The following is a 20,858-nucleotide window of genomic DNA, read 5'->3' as shown; positions in this document are numbered from 1 at the left end:
TATATATTTAATGTTACCTATATATTTTTATGTTTCTCATAGTATCATGTGTATCTTGTACTTTCCCTCAATTCTCATTATGTTGATTTAAATTGTTTCATCTTATACAAAGAGTTGTGTATTGTATACGTTGTGTATGTAAGAGTTGTAAACTGTTCGATTTTTAATTTTTTTTCTATTGTTTTCAATGTTTGTCTTATGTTGTAATAATTTCTCACATTTGTAATATTATATTTTATCCCCTTTCAGCATCATCCTTTATCTTTATTTTCCCTTATTACACAGTTTCTTCGTTTTAACTATCTTAGTCCTGAAATTTAGGCCGAAACGTTGGAACAAATGAAAGTAATTTTACTTATTTGTGTTTATTATTATGTTACTGACCTCCGACAATCTTTTCCACACATTGAATCAACGGTCAGCAATCAACAAATTATTTAAATATTAAATTCATCTATTTCATCAGTTTCAACGTGATGAATATTCAAAATTTAAATAGTGGTTTCTGTTTCATAGGATGGAACTTAGAATAGATAACGAATTTAGGTTTTGCTTAAATATGGAAATTCTATTTATTTCCGAAGACGTTGGTGTAAGGTTCATCTGTTCATCACCAGGATTATCGTGTTATTTTCGGCGTTATGTATAGTATTTAGGGTGGGTAAAAATAAGTATTTTTGTCCTTAGAAAATGGTAATTTCTTCGATTATTATTAATTACTTTCAAGATTTTTGGCATATATCATATATGTTTGTAAAAATCTTATTATTCTATAATAATAAGAATGAAAAAAACGTAAATTAATCTCTGTGACCAGCTATATACCTCTAGATATCTACCTTAATCGAGTGGTAATTTAACAACCACATAGAGGGGCCACCTTAACTGGATTATCGTATTTTTCTATTTAAGAAATCTCAGAAATGGGAAAACTTCTCTCCAATCCGTTTTCCGGGTTTCTGAAGCAACCCGTTATTTACATAACGTAATGTCTTAAGGTTCGAGAATGAAATTGAAACTTAATTCTAAGGCTAGGAGAAGCGGATTGGATGATTTATAAAGGCAATTGAATGACTGAGGCTACACCTTCCAGTTGGGACAATTTCTCGATCCATTTCTCCCACCAATATCTCAACACTTTATCCAATCCATAACTTGGCGTCTGTAATTTAATTTTCGCAATACCCGGAAGATAATTATGCAATTTGAAATGCCACCGGTCTTTATATTTATAGCTTTATTTATTTATTTTTTTATAGCAATAAAGCGATTTGATTGGTGTGGAGTCAATTCTACATTCAGCTAAGGAGGCTCTGGGTGATTTTTAAAGGACACGAGATCTTGCATATTTGTTATTCTGTAAGTTAATAGTAGGCTTTATTAATTTAGGTAATTAATAATTATTATTTAATTAAAGCTTATTAATTGCGATAATTGAGACAGTCCAGAGAGCTACTTTAATACTAGTCCCTTAGGCTTAAAAAAATAAATAGTTGGTGATTGGTTTGAAATTTTTTTAATGTTTAAGTATTTGCACCTTATTGCTTAACAATTGAATACGTACATAATCGAAGCAGCTATGGTGTTCACTTAGATACCATGTTACAATGCCATATTTATCAAATCATTGTTAAATGCTATCTATACTACTTAGAATAATAATTGGCAATTATCCTCAAACATTTTAATTACTTCATTTAGAATATTTTTAGTTCTAGGATCGATGTACGCCTAGTGCAAGATATGATTAAAGTTATTTTATCTTTTTAATATTCATTTATAACCTGATCGGCCTGGTGGGCCTTCCATGTTTATTACAATAACTTAACTGATTATTATCTTTTAACAATAGATATTGTGAGGTTTAGTCTCGTGTAAAAAACACCACTAACTATTTTCAATGTTATAATTATTGAATAATTTTAAATAATAAAAATAAATTAGAAAAAAATAATAATGTAAGATATAATAATTAAACTAAATGAAGAATGAAGAAAAAACAACGAATATTTATAAGGATTAAATAATTATAACTTACTTATATTAAATTATAATACTCATTAATGAATAAGTTATATAAATCGAAGTGTTTAACGTAAACTTATATAACCCGATAATTTCTTGCAGTTTTCTGAAGTATTGATGTAAAGTTTGATAGACTTCACAGCTATAAAATTATGTAATAAATAACGGAATCAGGTAAGGCTGTAAAAGTGTTGATGAGAAAACTCTATAAATCAAGAGATAAAGCTGATTGAAATCTAGTTATTGTTGTACGTAATATTGATTCTCCTCATTTCCGTATGAGAAGAAAAAAATGACAGAAATAAAATTCTTTCTGGGATGCACTATTCGCCCCACTCTAGGCAATGTAGGTTTTTTTTCCAAAATGGTTGCAAAAAATAGTGCAGACAGTGGGAATATGATTGAAGAAATTTCAATTTGATTTTACTTATAGTTAAGGAGATGATTCTTAAATAACAGTTTCAATAAATAAATTGTAAAAAATAGGCTTACCATATTTTCAAAATAATTCTAAAAATTTATGCAACAAAGATTAAATTTATGGTTTAAACAAGCAAACAAGATCATCCGTAGGTTTTTACTACATGCTTTTGGTAAATCAGGTATCTGTTAACGGAGGCAGGGTTATCCCCAGGAGTTACGAACTCTACATGTTAAATGTTACAGAAATAATTGGGGTATTCACGATGTTGTGTTAAATGTAAAATGTTTTGCTATGTTAAATGTTATAAGTATAGGATTGTAAGCTGCCCTATTTAAAGTCATGCTAAATTTTAAATGCATAAGAGCTTCTAGCGGATTTTCTGAGTAACTTGTTTTATAACCTTTCCTTCCAAAACTTCATGTTATTGTTTACTTCTAAGTTTTGATTACAGTAGTTTATTACAACATGCTTAAATTGAGTGAAAATTGAAAGTTTGGCTACTGAGTGCCTAGTTGATCTTCTAACTTTTAAGGAAGAGAATCAAGACGAGCTAATAAACAACTGTTATTACATTATTATTATCGTCATCCATTCCTTTAATATATATAAAAATATCCAAAACGATACTAACGCAATCAAAACACTAACTACGAGCAAGTAACCTAAACTAATACGACAACAAACAAAGCCTGCTGTTGCATGGCGTCATTCTCCATTTAACAGAACTAGTAACAAACTCTCAACCATGTTATATGTTATGTCGTTTAACATGGTAAAAGAAAGAAATATTTCTCCACTTAACATGAGTTTTTTTCCCTTTAACATGTTAAACTAAAGATGATGAATACCCCTTAATTAAATTAAATTCAAGCCGTCAATCTAGTCTGTATATATTTTCTGTTAAGACGCAAGGATATTACTTTTAATTACTATGGTTTCGTTTTAATCCGTGACAATTAGTTGTGTTCAATAAAAAAAAGAGAAATACATAGAAAGTAAATTGTCTAAAACAAAATGATAATCCTACGCTGGCATCATTGAAAATACCCTCGGAATGTTTACCGTGCTGCGATGATGGTCTTTGAAAGTAACTCAATCTTGCTTTCACTTTTTTTATTAATTCCTCGGTCAGTTCTCTTGGCTATCCTTTATTCCCTGTAATCCTTCGTCACTTCCTCCTCACTTACAGAAAGAGTCGGTTATGCTTTTGAGGTTTATAATAATAAAAAAAAATCCGGATTCAGTTGGCATAATATCTATTTTTTACTGCGACTTCCTTAAAATAAGTCCTTATCATTGGTCTTATTCCTGTTTCAGTTATGAGGATTAAATGTTTGAAAAAAAAATTAATAACGTTAATCCATGTTCCTGTTTCCTCAAATATTTTTAGACTCCAATTATTATTTTTTTAATAAGTCCTTTCAAGGGCGTATCTAGGATCGAAACTAGGGGGGCAAGCCATAGTCAATCAAGTTGTGACATTTCAGCACGGAAAAAGGCAAATGAAACCAAAAATTTTAGAATATTTTATATAATTATAGCAGTGCTTTATTTGTTATTGCAATTAGTATTTGCTTGAAAAAAATTTTATATTAAATTTATAATTTTTTTTCACTCCCAGGGGATCAGTTGTCCCCTCCAGCCCCAACTGGGTACGCCCATGCATCCTTTCTTAAACAATAAATACATTGTTTAAAAAAATATAACTAAAAAGCGAGACAAAAACCGAAGTTTTTATTTTTTGAGTTTAGAAAGGAAGAAAGAAAAATACTCCTAAGTTCTCAATATTGTTAGATAAGTTAGCAAAAGTCCGCAGACTTAATTAACAGGCAGTCTACGAAGTAAACAATATAACAATATCGATCTTACACTCTCAAAGTAATTTAATTCTTTATTGACTAGAGACTATATTATTTTATCATTATGTTATTTTATTTATTTATTTTTCATACAGAAGTTTGATTATGCTCATTTCGTTTATTCTTCTGTTTGTATATATATTTTAATAGGTTTTTTGTTTTATTAATTTATTTTATTTTATTTTAGTATGTATGAGATCATTCATCACTATTACCTATTGCCCACAACTGTGTGGCAGATTGTAATATCTATCAATAAATAAAAAGTATTAAAAAAAAAATCTTTATTGTTGCGGACGTTTCGGGCTAAAACCAGTTCATCATTAATTTTTTCATCCTTCTACATTTCATCTTTTTCCTATCCATAATTTAACCTGTCATTTCATCCAGCATACACAATTTATTTATGGGTTATCTATACGTGATTTATTTAGCATTAGATTTTTTTTAAGCGTAATCGTCTTCAATTGCTTTTTTAACTTCTCAAGTCCAGACTCAACCTTGTGAGGATAAACATGTATTAAAGATGATAACATAGTACAAACCAAACGTTACATAGATGATATACGGACATCAAATATAGAAATCTATTCTGGTCGAAAAGGCGTTTTAAATTAAAACTATAGGAAAAACATGTAGGAGAACGATGAAGACAGCTCTTAGCAAGAAATGTCCACTGTAATAAAGAATTTATGAAGTAAAAAATCGTTGAATTTGTTCTTGAAATAATATAAATTGATTTTACATAAGTTCAGTTTTGATTCCTGTAATGGATAACGAATTTTTATCTGGTACTGCATATACTTTTTATGCACTAATAATTATTTATACCTAAATTAATATTTCAGGCAGAACGTCACTCCTCAATCCATTAATTTTCGTTTTTACCTCGTCAATTGAGTACTCGTATCCATTTTCTGGTTTAATTTTTACTTCTATTTATAGAAGTTATTTGTTATTGAAAAATATCAATGAACTTTAAATTAAGGAAACTATCTTATTTATAAAATAATTGTGATTTAGTTCCCGTTTATATATTTATTTATTCGAGGAGTAATAATATAGTAATATTTAATGCAACAAATAAATAATAAAAAAAAAAATATATAGCGAAAAAATAATTGATCACTTCCATAATTTGAATAACTAATTAAATTAAAAAATAAAATACAAAGAAGTGATTCAAACTAACATGAAAACTTAACAAGTATAAATGAAATAGAAGTACATACTTTTAATGCACTTAAACTTAAGCGATCACTTGGAAATATTTATACTAGAGAAAAATCAATTGCACATTAATTAAAATCCATTTATAATTATTATTTTTAGTTAAATATATAGATTGAGTCTCAAAAAACACAATACAGCGTTTACTCACCTTTGAATTATTTTAATGCGAAAATTAAAAAGCTATAATTATTTTGAGCAAATATGACATCAAAGGCTTTTAAAAAATTCACACTGTGAACAGAAATACTAAATTTACTGTGTGTTAAAAGTTTCAAGAATTCTTAATAGAATTCAGAATCAGTTGTGACACTAAATTCCCAAAATTTATAGGCAACCTTATGAATTTGAAATAGTTTCCTAATTGTTCTATTAGTTTTATTATGGACAGGTGAACATAATTAAGTCTTCAAAAACGAAAAACTAAAATTAAGAAATTAAGAACGCCCTTAACTAGTACGTCCTTAGCATAGATATTAACTTGATCTAGATTTTTGTTTTTTCTGTTTCAAAAATAGAAATTCCTATTCCAGAAGGTCTCGTTTATCACAGTTTCTTCGCAATAGACTTTTGTTATGTTCCTAACTGTATCGGTGATGACAGACTAATAAATCTTAGGCATAACTGGTTTTAGTGCTGAGTGTTACCTCAAACATTTCGCATATTTTATTTCATAATGCTAAATATTATAAATTATAATGCTATTAATTTAATATATTTTAATACAAATATACAGAAATTATGAAGTGATACTGGAAATATTTTTGTTTAAAAAATGTTAGTCGAAACTAACACTAAACTATGATTCCAAACTTTAGATTCGATTAATTGCTTGTGGAAGAGTTAATGTAACTTTTCTATTAACTGACTGAGCTAGAGCAGTAACTAGATGACCACTATCGGTCAGTGCTAAAATAACACAAGAAAAAATTATTGACATAAATGAAATGTAATTATTAGAATTTTGGCTATTAGGTGGAAGCTACTATAATTTATTAGCTAGAATAATTCAATATGAATTGATCTCCAGTCATAAAACTAATGATTCAATTAACAAATGCTAAAATGAAAATAAACTAAGAAAAAAACATAATTATTAGAAAAAATAAAAACTAATAATTATTAAAAACTAATAATAACAACTAAAAGGACTATGAAGTGAATAATAATGCTGCAAATTTACAATTAGTGAATTATATTATAATGAGAATAAAATAAGATGATACAAGAATACGATAAAAATAAGGATTTTAGAAATATCTAAATAAACAATATCTATAACTAAGCACACACATATATAGCCAATTCTAATGGTAATATAATGAATAATTATGTGGAGTTAAGAAAAAATACAGGCAGCTATAGTCATTTGGTGAGTGATTCAAAATCAGTTATTGAGTATCATAGAAATAAGAAAGTACCCAGTCAAACATTTCTTTTTTTTTAGTTTTATTTCTGGTTGATTTATTAACTTGGACTCAATTTGGGGTCCACATTTTAAGTGAGACATTAGAAAAATTAAAATATATGGGTTAACTGTAAGCCACGCTCTATACAGCACTATATGTATTATATATTATTGTTTACATCATATCTAATTATTTTATAAATTCAATTGACTTCAATTAATTGAGGATGAGTAGGTAGTTTTTTTTTCTATTCCCAATTATATAAGTACTATAATCTTTTATTGTATATATGTATACTAACTTATACAAATGTTCTGTATTAATATAGATTAATTAATTAATTAATTAATTAGGTACATCTTTCTATTTTATTTTATCATAGTGCTCCAGAGTAAATTTCATTATTTTTATTTTTTATTAAATTTGATTCATCGTTTGAGAACACTATCTACGTGAGAAGCCTGGTTTAAAACACGTGTATCAAGAAAAATACTTTTGGGTATCTTTAAGCGAAAGTAGTAAACGGAATATGATGAAATTAATACTAGACACATTTTACACTGACCTTTATATTTCCTCAAAATTAGGGCCAAATCGAAAGAGTTCTTTTAAATACATGGAAAAGAAAGGAGGGGACGGAATTAGAAATAAATCAATATAATGCCAATTATGTACCAACCCGCAAAATCCCTAATATTTCAGCAAAGTCGGATGAAAAGTTTGATCAATCGTTACCAATTACAAAATTAACTAAAAACTAACCGACAGAACGGAACTAAATTTGTTCCTTAAATTCGTTATAGACGTACGTTTAATAGGAGTGAAAGTTTTCGATTCTCAAAACTAAGTTTTAAATTTTTTTTTAATTCCTAAACGAATACAAAGCTTCCCTACCTTTTGTACTAAGGATTTAAAAAAAAAATGTGAACCTTTATTTAAACATTTGTTAAATTTAGTAGCAGTTTCTTGGTAAATATATTTAAACTTACGTTGAAGTAGTTTGATAAATATCCATTGCTTGGGAACTGGTTGATACTTACCTAAAACAGAAATTAAGAAGTTTTATAGAAAAATACATATAAAAAAATGTATAACAAATGTTACAGACATCATTAAATGAACAAATTAAGGTGTTTTATATTTGTTTTATTGGTTAGTTAGCCGAAATATTTAAATACCCAGTATAAAAAAGTAAAATATAAACAATAAAAAGAAGAAATAGAATAAATTAAAGAAATATATCTATAAAATAATAATAGTTCATTAGGAGTTGGGGATACCGAAACTATTAATTTAAAAAGCTTCTTATATTTTATATTAAATTTTTATAAAATAAAGATAAATATAATCTCAAGAGATATCTTTTATGAAATTGATTCCGACCGTACAGAAGTGGAGATTTAGGCTACAGCTGTACAGTGAATTTTGAAATAAACTGAAAATGTTTTTAAGTTGAATTTTAATTTTTCAAAACAAAATTCAGAATTGGATACGTTAGCTTTTCATATAAAACCCTTCATAAGTATTCGTAGTTGTGAAAAAATAAATAAGCATACTTTTTTTCCCCATACAATGATCCAATTTATTTCTAAAATAACTTCCAAAATTACCTACTCTCTCTCCCTTCCCACACTCTTATTTCTATCAATATTTAGTTATAAAGTTAACGAAATTTAATTGGCACAATCATATATACATATAGCATGATATGCATATAGCATTCCTCCTATATGTATGTACCAGATATTCAATAACATCATTATAGGAGGGTATGAAAAAAAAACAAGAAAAAAAAAACAATTGGCACAATCAAATAACGAGGTTTCCAAAAAAAAAAAATTGGCACAATTCTTGTACCCCCCGGCCAGCGGCTCCTGGGACAATATTGTAACCCCCGCCCTTAGCAGACCTAGCCCATCCCCTTATAACGCCACATGGCAAAGGAAGGGCACCATTATATATATATATATATATATATATATACATGTGCATATTACTATTGTTTTCTATATATTTTCAAAAAAGGAGGTCAGGAAAAAAAAATTAGCACAATTAAACTAATTCATATTATTATTAACCCATTTTCATGTAAATTCTTGTTACAATATTTGGTTACTGCCTTATATAAATGCATGTTTATCGTCTCAATTCAATTTATGCAGAAATGATTTTAAAAATTAGAATTTAGAATTGTTAAGCATTTTAATTTCGTTTAAAGTTATATCGGACAAAAGTAACCATAAAATTGCTTCAATATTTACCTATTGTAAAAATTAGGATATGATAGGGGTATTCATGATCTTTAGTTTAACATGTTAAAGCGTGTTAAATGGAGAAATATTTCCTTCTTGTTGAAACGATATAACATATAACATGTTTGAGAGTCTGTTTATTGGAGAATGACGTCAGGCAACATGCCAGCTGAGCTCTACACCATTTTATTTGTTGTGGTGTTACTTGCTCGTAGTTAGTTTTGATTGTCTTAATACTGTTTTTGACGTTTTTAAACAAGACAATCAGTAGCCAAACTTTCACACTTCTACTTTTCACTTACTTTAGAAATGTAGTTATAAATTTCTGTTCTCAAAACTTAGAAGTAAACAATAAGAAGAAGTTTTGGAAGGAATGGTTACTAAACAAGTTGTTCGGAAAATTCGCTAGTAGCTTTAGTAGCATGCATTTAACATTTAACATGACTTTAAATAGGGCTGCTCACAATCCTATACTTCCTAAACGTTTTACATTTAACACAATATTATGAATACCCCTAATATGGATTTCCTACGCGATTAACTTTGTTGGTTTATTTATATTTTGGGTTATTAATTAGAATTTGAATATGCAGAATTTTTGCTTGGAACGAATCTGAAATGTACAAAAAAAAAAAAAAAAACTTAGTATAAAGTACGTGGTACCCCATGTTGAGTTACAGACGGTATTGTATTGTACATCTTATTCTATACATCTACCCGATATTTTTTTTATAGCCACTGATTTACCTTGAAACTACGTTTAGTCACACTCGATGGCATAGTAGTTTTTTTCACTTTGAGGGATCCTAAATATAAAGAAGCTAAAAAAGTTCGTTTTTCATTGGATTGAAAATAAAATAAAAATAAAGAAAAAGGCTATACAGATCAAAAGTGATTCTAACTTCTATTCAAGGATCAGGGATGTTCCCACGCCTATCGCTATGGGTTACCAAAATCTAGTGCAATTTAGTACTTAACAATATGTCCATTCGATATTTCCATATTTTTTATGGATCTAGGATTCGGGAAGATTGCAAAGAAATGAACATTATTTTAGGTGCTCTACATTTAAAACACTACTCATTAGCAGAATTATTGAATTTGTATCAGCTCTGAAATTTTTTTTTTATTAAATTGGTGTATAGATTAAACACCTTTCATTTAATATGAGGTAGCAGAGTCAAAAGAATCTATAAAAATTTCTTTGGTGAAAGGAAAAATTTTTTAGGAATGAGCGGACTATATGTGCGCTTTATTAAAATATAAGTTTCAGTGCGACGCATGTTTCTTGTGGATTTATTAATTTTGTTTTTATTACATAGATTTTAATGGAAATAAATGCCAATAACCTACAAAGCTCATTTTTTATGCTAGGAAGTATGACACTTTATTTGTCCATCATTATTTCAATGAAAGAACATTGTATAATTTTATTTCATTAATTAAAAGCTATTTTATATTTTAAGCAGTTATGTTTTATTTCTTCTTACCCCTGAATAAGGAAAAATATTCAATAATAAAATTTCTTAAATCTTAGCGTGAAATTTTTTTATATCCGGCAGTGCATGCCATCCTTCATTTTTTCCTCTTTAGCAGATTTATATCAGTTATGAAGGTTTTTTCAATTTGGCCAGTCCAGGCTAGAGTATCTCAAGCTTCTATATTTTCGCAAGGAAAGATATTCAAACTTAAAGGATAAAAAATAATTCCTTCAAAGCTTTTAAAATACACTGATCTATCATCAGAGACTCATGTGCACTATCTTTTGTTTACCACCTGTGCTCCATTAATATTCTTTATGTAAATAGCCTAAAGGTGTTACAAAGTAGTCCAAGGCCAGAACCTAATAATGCATTCATTAATTAACATTGGCCCGTAAACAATCTCTAACAAATTGTTATGACGCACCTACCATCAAATATATTTTATTAGCAAAATTATATATTTTGCCAAATGAATATGACAGAGTTTATGTATGTATCCTTGAAATGTCTAAGTGATTTGTTTGATTATAGTCGTATATGGAGCTAAATAGACCAATATGTCACATTAATTTGAAACCGAAGTATCAAGTTTCATTTCGAAATAAGTATGATAATTTATTATGCTAACCTTTATATGTTTTTCTTTCAAATGGTTTTTTTTTTTATTTATCTCCTTTTGGCAGTTATAACTCCAAAACTAACTAGATACATAGGGAGCGGGAAGAGTATTTTAAGTCAGAAAATAGTTTTTGACAAGGTATAGAATTTAATGAACATAGTTCTTCGCTGACATTTCACTGGTTCGCTGAAATAGTGGTGTACCTTGCAATGAGTACAATAACTTAACGTATATATGGAACATATAGCAAGGGAAATTATGTTATTGTAAAAATATTTCGACGAAAATACATGTTTTGAGGATAAATATCTGAGATGAGACAGCAACTTTTTCCATAAATTAAGCTGATCGAAAGTGCCACATAATAGACTCGATTTTTGCTAATTTTTAAGATTTTCTCACAAACGACTCTTATGATTTTGATTAAACTCGCAGTGTCAATGTAGAATTCAATGTGGCCTCTAATATCAGCTAGGTCTTATCCTCATTGACATAGTCTGACAGGGCTTTAATAACGAATTAAAAAAAAAAAATCATCTTCTAAAGTACCTACCTTTACCATTGTTTATTAAAAAAATATATATATAATTGTTAGAAATAATAAACAATAGATAAATATAAAATATTAAAAAAATTTATGAGTAAAAAAAAAAGAAAAATAGATATTTCCAATTGCATTATTGTTTCGTTATCTTTGGTTAAACTCTTGTATTCTTGGCAGGTACAAAATTTATGTTTGTTTCTCACCTCGAGAAGTCCCAAAATACGAATTTTTATAACATCAGAAAAATAAAAAAAAAATTGTTCATAATTTTCGTCCTAGATTTTAGATTTTTTTTTTTTTAATGATTTTACTTTTACTAGGAATATAATAAGGTGTGTATTTCAATCGTGAAAATTCGAGTTTTCATGAAAAATATAGGTTGAGGTACCCTGAGCTCAAATTGCCAAGTTTCCCAAAAAGCTTGTTTTTTGTCAACAGTCCACCACAAAAATGAAAAGTTTTAAAAAACTTAACCTACATATTTATTGCGGGTATATATGCCTGCCATACATTTTCGACAAAATCGACCAACCAGAAGTCCCAATTTATATGAACGATTTTTCGTATTTTTCGAATTTTTGTTGCAACAGAAAAATAATTTTCTGTTCATTATTTTCGCCTGAAAGTGAAACCACGCTGCCGCAATATAAAATATTTGTACTTATATTCCTTTTATCCAGTGACACCGCCGGGAAAAAAGCGTTGGGATGTCTCTTGGAAGCCCTGTTTTGTCTTCCAAGCTCGATTCAGAGTTTCCAAGGCTAAATGTAAATATCGTATAGAGGTGGCTATGCGTGTCATATTTATTTATTTTTCCTTAATTTACTTTTCTTTATCTTATAGCATATCGTTATTGTGTTACCATTTAATCAGTTTTTGTTATATCGATTTAATACTTTTTTATTTTTTTTTTAGGATATATTTATAATTTATAGTTTGTTCTTTTTGTGTTAAGTAAAAATTTATTATCATTTAATTTGTTTCTTCTTTCTTCTGTAGTTTAGTATATATATTAATGATTATTGACAAGATAGGATTTGAAAATGGACAATTCACATTATCCAATTCATTAATAAAATGTGTATTAAGCTTAACAGATCCCCCCCCCCAGATATTGCTTCATTGATTTAATACAAACTGTTTATTGTTCATGAATTATATTCAGAATTTAAAGGCAAAACTGGATATAAATATTCTATGATTTTTTTATTTATAAGTGTTTCTCCTGAAGAGGATATATAATAGGTGATAAAGATCTTGAAAAAAGGCAATTATCTTTTCAATCTCTGTACTACCCGAGCTCACTTTCGAATCGAGGCCTCCGTAAAATTACGTTATACCTGATTGTTTTTTTATTCTGTTAATTGCAACAGAGTAGTAGTAATGTTAATTGTATTTTTTCCATTTGAGAAACGGAAAAGAGTTTTTTGCTTTTATCTTTAATAAAAGTCATAAAATATTTTTTTCTCTTGATTACATCAATACAAGAAGTAGTATTTTTTTTTATTTATTTATTTTTTTTTTAAGAAGAGCTAAATTTCCTAACTGAGGTTAGTCATCTTAATCTATTCATCCTATCTACTCGTAACAATGTCCTATATCAGTGGTTCCAACTGGTAAGGCGCGGGAAGGCTTTGGCTGCACATAATGAGAAATTATTGTTAAAAATGTTGTTTTTTGTTATCTAAATCGATGTTTTAATGTTTGCTGAAAGGTTTTCTCTGATATATACATTTTTAAACTGCCCTACAATGCCCTTTTACTTTTAAGCAACATTTTTATCCAATATTTTCCAGGGGGAACCCTTCTTTGTCTCGAGTGAGGGAGTGAAGGCCGCAGATGGTTTAGTTTCAGGTCTTTCTGAGCTTCAGACTGATATGAGTTGGGTATAATTGTTTTTATATTATATATTTGTATTCTTCATGATCACTTTGTGTGGCAAGAACCAGATTTTAATCCTATTGATCCACAATGAACTCCGAAATGACCCGAATCCACTTGTTTCTAATCTCACTTCTCCTTCAATGCCTGATATAAATAGAAGATGGCTTCGAGACCTTCTATGATAGAAATTTTATTGGAGTACTACCAATAGCTAGTTGTTTCGCAAATCTTTCATGTCATTGAAGATTCTCACATGAAAAAATTAGTTTTTATATTATAATTTAATAACTCCATTGTAAATCAATGAAATGAAATCAAGAATTACTGTTTGGATAATATAATTTTATTGAGTTTAGTATTAAAAAGAAACTGAAGAAAAAAGAAAAAGAGTAAAACCTAGCTGATAATCTGAGTTTTGGTTATGACGGCTCCGGTGTTCTATCTAGTTCTTTCTTCAAGAGAGTCATTATGCTTTGAAATAAGTTTTAAATATAGGGTTTGAAAAATAGGGTTTGAATTTCCTTGTTCACCAAATATGTTTACCTGTTAAACTATAAATCGTGAGTGATACGTACTTTGCATAATTTTTTTGTTTTTTGTATCTAAACTGGCGTATTCGTTCAAATTAGAGTGTCAAATCCGACAATTTTAGTTATAATGTACCCTTGGCGCCTCCGAAGGATATAGTCCATTTAGCAGAGCCTAACTTACATAATAACTACTGGAGCTCAACACCGCAACCTCCGTTTTCCTGGTCGCAGGATCGTGGCTATCGCAGGCCGGGTCTAATATGGGTCAGTCGGCTAGCGTTGGCCAACAGCCGGACCTTGAAACTCGTCGTTTAGGGAATTTGGAGCAGGGCGTGGGTGCCTGTTATGAAACGGAAGGTATAGCATAATATCCACTCAGCGATTGCCATCGCGATCATCAACTTCTTTTGGAGTGTCCAAGGTGAGGGTTACCTGGAGGAAGAAGGAAACTGCATGAAAATGTCGGTTACGGGATCAAACTGTACACACCAAATACGGAGAAAGGTAAGAGGACGTGGCATTTCAGAAGTCAGAAAATGTGAAGATTATAGGGCGACATATAGTTGATCCTTCTGGCATTTCCACATTACACAATCCCCGTTCTAATCCCTACGTAGGTCTAGTAGAAAAGGTAAGCTAGAGTTCAGAGTCGCTATAAATAGATATGTCTCATTCTTTATATAGCCCGCCCTCTCTTCATAGATTCCTGTAATATCCGTTATAAAGGACCATAAAAAGCTGTGATAAATACAGCATTATTAGAGTACTCAGCCGGGAGATTAAATCACAATAATACTTAAGCCAATCCAGCATATATAAACATATTAGAAATAATTTATGTGTGACGAAATAGGATAAAAAGAAATAGATTGGTTGTAATCCTACTCAATGAAATGGCTCCGGTGATTAAGGTCACAGAATCAAGGTGCCTTATTACGAAGGTACTCTAGGTTATATAAAGATAGGTGTATCTAACAATCTTTCATCAACTCCTTTGTATATTTAAGTAGGCAATGTTCTTATCTATCGTCTGAATTTTTTTATTCTTCGTTTGTTTCTTATTTTAATATAATAATAGTTATTTTCTTTTAAACCACCTAAATTGCTTAATAACATCTAAGTGTGTGTTTGTCGTATGGCATTTTTTGAAAGTCACTTAAAATATGGTAAGCGTCAGTTACCCTCCAGTGAATATTTTTTAATGTTCTAGTTGATCCCGAACGTTAATTCTAGCACTGTCCTTAAGCATTAGGTGAACTTTATTTTCTAGGTTCAAAAGTTTTTCAAAAATATTTTTATTTTGTGGAAAAAGGCCACAAATCAGTAGTGAGGAGATTTAGCAGAATATTACATCTGCCGATTATGAGTACTTTTGCAAAAAAAAGTAAACAAGTGTATAGCAAAAATAATAATTAATGTTTCTTCCCATATCCCATAAATGCGGGTCTAATATAAGGGGTATTCATGATCTATGTTAAAGCGTGTTAAATGGAAAAACTCGTGTTAAATCGAAAAAAATTGCCTTCTTTTGCCGTGGTAAAACGAAATAACATTTAACATGGCTGAGAGTCTGTTACTTGGTCAGTTAAATCGAGAATGACGTCACACAATAGACCAGTTGAGATCGCCGCCATATTAGTTGTTGTGACTTTCAATACAGTTGTCAATTAGCTCATCTTCATTCTCTTCTTCTCTAGGCATGTTTTAATTAATTACTTAAATCAAAACTGAAGTAAACAATAACATGAGGGTCTGGAAGGAAGGTTATAAACATAAAGGCTTATACAACAAGTTGCTGAGAAAATCCGCTAGGGACTCTTATGCATTTAACGTTTAACATGACTTCAAATAGGGCTGCTCACAATCCTATAGTTATAACATTTAACATGGTAAAACATATAACATTTAACACAACATCATGAATACCTCTATTATTACGATTTTTATGATTTCGTTCTCTGGTGAAAATAAAAAGTGAACGATATGAAGAATAGGTATTTTGTTTTACTAAAAAATTAGAATCTTTTCCTGAAGTATATTTTAGTGATATACCGCCTGAGGATTTACGCCGTTTTAAGTTTAAGACACTTTTTAAATATTGTTTGATTTAACTATTAAAATCTCCTCTTCCTGTTTTAAGCAACTATTTCAAAAGCGATCTAGGACCGTTGCCCAAGGGGGTCTTGGTTGGGCGGGTCCGACCAGCAAGGATTGCTTTTTTGTTATGATTAACCACAGTGTTTATTATCAGTTGTGATGGAAAAATAAACGCTATTCTTGTTTACACAATATATTGACCTCTTATTAATAGTAATAAAAATGTGTGGAAAAGATGGTCGGTGGGATGCGGTCAGCAAATAAACAAAAATTATTTATTCGTGCCGACGTTTCGACCTGAACTTCTGGCTCATTTTAGCCAGAATTTCTGCCTTTACTCCCTGATGAAGACCTGAAATTCAGGTCGAAACGTCGGCACGAATAAATAGATTTTGTTTATTGACCGAAGACCCCGACCATCTTTTCCACATGTTAATCAACGATGAACTATCAACACCTCCGTTATTAATAAAAATGATATGATCCTGGTTAAGAACAAACTAATATTGCTATGTACACACACAATGCTTTATTGTGTGACTTACAATAATTGTTACCAACCCAAACAGGTCCGTGGACAACCAGACACTATACCATGCGAGGACCACCTCTAATTTCGTCTTAGGTCTCTATCGTCAAAAATATTGAAGGATTATGTTGCTTAAGGTTGATTTTTAGGCACTTTACAGAGCATTTACTTGTTAAAACTCTTCTCGCAACTCGAGAAAAGGTAAGCATTAAAACCGTTCTAACAATAAGTCCTTAAAAAAACTTCTGCACCCTATCCCAACAGTGGTGGAATATTTTTGGATTAAATTTATCTTGTGTTGCCAATATTCATTTTGTATGTTTTCGAAGTATTTTTACAATGTAATATTTCGGCAATGACCTGTATAAAAGGCTGATATAAAGAATCCAAATTATATTACTAATAAAATATAAATAAACGATATAGAATATTATCCAATTAATTTGAACAGATCCTCAAAATTATCTGTACAAAGTAGGATGTATTACTAAAATCTTTATGTATATACGAGATAGAACTGGGGAAATCTTTTCAAATCTCTGAACATCCAAAAAAATGAGTTTTCTGTCAAAGATTTATCTTCCCACTTTTTGAAAGTTATCTATAAAAAAATATTTTGTTGCATTTCATGTAGATAACTCAAACTTTATTGAACATTTATTTGAAAGGGGGAAATGTATTTATGTAATGAAGAATTTAAATTTGTCAACAAAAAAATTTACTATTCATAATTTGATTTATTAACTTTCGATAGAGAACTACTCAATTTTGTTCATTGAAAAATTATCAAGCACTAAAAAACAGAAGAAATAAAATGTTTAAAAAATATATCTCAGAGATGCAGATACACATCATGAACCTCTAGAAGAACAGTGACTAAAAATATAAAGTAGTTTTCTGCTATTGTGTTTTAAGTCAAAAGGCGGTTCCATTTCAAAACTGTTAATAGAGGATTGTATGTAATGAATATTAATGATATATGATTGTGAAATCATTCAAAGATTCATATTTTAAGACAATTTAAGCAAGGCGAAGGCAATAATATTGAAAGGGAACAGATAAAACAATTAAAATTTGCATAATGAATCTACGTGAAGCAAACAGAAACCTGTTAAAGGTTAGGACAAATCGGGAATACGAATTATCCTTTTTGCCCTTGGCAATCAAACGATTGCGCGATTTATCGGATTCTAGTTCCATTCGAATTTTGAAAATGATACCTGTTTAAATAGGTCATCGGACATTCCATTTGAATGAAACTCAACCTGAAACAGTATCATAGCTGACCTTTCAGCTCGGGGATAATGAAGCAGGGGAATATTAAGTCGCTCTTGATTGGGTTAGGCCAAGTTCAGGGGCACTGGTGCCGTTTCGATACAGTCACACTTACTCTGGCCAAGGTTAGTTATTTCAAATCGTTTGAATCTTATATGGGACTTAATGAGATTTTATACGAAATATAAACTGTTAACCATGCTAAAATTACAATTCTTAAAAAAAAATATATAGTTTAAAATTACATTTTGTAAGAGCTGTACATGAAAGAAAAAGGTGGATGAAAGAAGAATCATCGGCTTCAATAATTAATTACAGGTGTTATGCAAATAGTCGAATATAATAGAAAAATTGTCATTATTTTCACTGGGTTTACAAAGTTAGCAGATTCCAATTTACACATTCACAAAATTCAAATTACAAAGTGAAAAAATTACAAATTTACAATTGCAATTACATATTTAAAGTTACATTAAGAATTGACGTAGTTAGTAAATTGCTATATTAAATTATGCATCCACTTATACATGCTGGAATTAGATTTAGACTATGTGATCATAGATATTAATGATTTTTAAAAAGGGAAAAAGTGTTGTTGTTGTGGGATCTTCTCTCAACATCTGTAAATCTGAAGAGAATCGGTGTGACTCCTGTGCAGTACATTCAGTGTGAATATGCCTAACGGTGAGGTCGTTTCCACAGTAGCGATACATCGGTGCATTTCCTTTTTTCATGAGAAGACTGTGGGTGAGTCGAGTGTGGCCTATCCGAAGACGGGTAAATACTATATTTTCTCTCCCTAGCAGTTTCAAGTTTCACTGCCTGTTGGACCATTCTTAACTCGTCTCTCGTGATGAACCACTCATCTTGTCACTCTTACCTTCCAATATCTTTGATCCAAGAAATAAAATCTTTGTGTGTTGACGATGTTACGACTTGACCTGTCTTTATAGCTAGTCTGGTCTGCAAGTCTGCCTTTTCATTCCCGGTGATCCCACAATGATCTGGTAGCCATAAAAATAAGACCCTACAACCCATATCCCAAGTTTTCAAATGTTGCTTCAACTCTTTTATTAATGGATATGTTGAAAATGGATCTTGTGAAGATTTGAGGGCAGATTCCGAGTCAGAACAGACGACCGAGCGGGGGCAGTTTAGAGGAATATTGCGAACTGCGCGATTGATTCCATAGTTCTGGAATAAAATATTCCATGTAATACCACCCTAATATACAATACCGTTTTTATTTAGTTATGTTTCAGTTATCGTTTTTATTCATTAAGGTTTTAGCATTGCACTGTTTTATTATAAAGTAATACTGTTATTATAATTAAACTAGTTTATTAAAAAATTGCTATAGTTCAAAGAACATATTCTGAAGAAAAATCCGATGTAGTGTGCACATTACACAACTTTCACTCAATACAAAACTTGGTAATTTATTGTGGTGAAAATAACCCATAACAGCTTTGTTCCTGCTAACGAAGCTGTATTAGGATTCGATGGGAATGATATGAATGCGATCGGAAGATATCTGGCGGTCTCGGCATTTTCCAATTATAATTCCAATCTGTATTTTTCCTTTCTGATCGTTGTCATTCAAAAAATTGCTTGATATTTGATATTTATCTATTGCTTATCATTGTTAAAAAATTGAGCTGGTTGTTTATTTTAAATAAACAAAATTAATGATACTTTTAAAAACAATTTTTTTTTTTTGAGTTCGTCATTTAAGTCCTGTTGTCATATTTCAATGAGGATAAGACCGATTTTATGTTAAAGCCACTTAATTTGACATTGATATGCCAAGTTTAAGCAATACCGTTAGAGTAGATTTGAAGCAATTCTTCAAATTCAATTCAATTCAATTCAAATGTTTGAAATCTATTATATAAAGTAGCACTTCCAATTTCCGACAAATATGAAAGTTTGCAATACCATAATACTTCTCCTTTTTTATTTTATTTTTTTTCCGTACCCTTCATTGAAAATAAGGAATACTTAGGTACAATAATGTCAGTTGAAGTGTGCTGCCTTCTTCTACCCATGGGTATTTTAAGGGCTTTGTCGAGTGTTTACTCCTTACTATACACTCCATATTTATGTAAATAAAAATAACTTATTCAAACATTTATCATTTAAAATAAAGGTTACACTTTTTTTTCTATCAGTATATATTAACCTAAATACAATATCTATTTAAGTGTTGCAAAATAAAAAATAAAATAATTCAAGATTTTATTGTTTAAAAATCATTTCGTAAATGTGCTATATTGAAAAAATAAAACTATATAAACAAAAGGTTTAGGTTGGGCGGTAAGAAACATCATCATCTTCAATGATTTAATATATTATTTAAATAGTAGTAATTTTACTTTTTAGGGAAGAAAGCTCTTTAAAAGTAGACAACATTTATTGATTTTGCTTGATTGTTAGGGAAACGTTTCTTAAATGAAATAATTTTTTTTTATTCAATGCTTAACTAGAATAACACTCAATATTCTTAACCTTGGTTACTTCTATTGTTTAAATTCTGAAGAAAATAAAAATTACAAAAATATTTGTATTCCTTTGGTACATCCTTGTTGATCCAACACAGGATACAACAGTCCTAGACTACAAATATTTTTTTATTTGTAGGATCATCCACGTAATCCTAAAGGGTAGTAACATACTGAGTACATTTTTCTATCTCTA

At 29.7% G+C, this 20,858-nt stretch overlaps 1 protein-coding gene across 2 annotated transcripts in view; it reads right to left on the bottom strand.

Moving 5' to 3' along the window:
• Positions 1-20,858, bottom strand: part of LOC106677504 (atrial natriuretic peptide-converting enzyme) — a 284,835-nt gene that overhangs the window by 226,014 nt on the left and 37,963 nt on the right. Inside the window, exon 2 of one of the 2 annotated variants that reach the window (XM_067050075.1) lies at positions 7,937-7,987. The exons of the other annotated variant lie outside the window; for it this stretch is intronic. Within the exon in view, the coding sequence (XP_066906176.1) occupies positions 7,937-7,987 (51 nt within the window). The remainder of the gene's footprint in view (positions 1-7,936; positions 7,988-20,858) is intronic. 2 annotated transcript variants of the gene reach the window in all.

The sequence above is a fragment of the Halyomorpha halys genome, unplaced genomic scaffold, assembly GCF_000696795.3.
Source record: "Halyomorpha halys isolate HHAL.00 unplaced genomic scaffold, Hhal_1.1 Scaffold100.1, whole genome shotgun sequence".
Classification (NCBI taxonomy): domain Eukaryota; kingdom Metazoa; phylum Arthropoda; class Insecta; order Hemiptera; family Pentatomidae; genus Halyomorpha; species Halyomorpha halys.
Note: the sequence above shows the minus strand (reverse complement) of the source record. Positions and strands in the feature narration are given on the sequence as shown.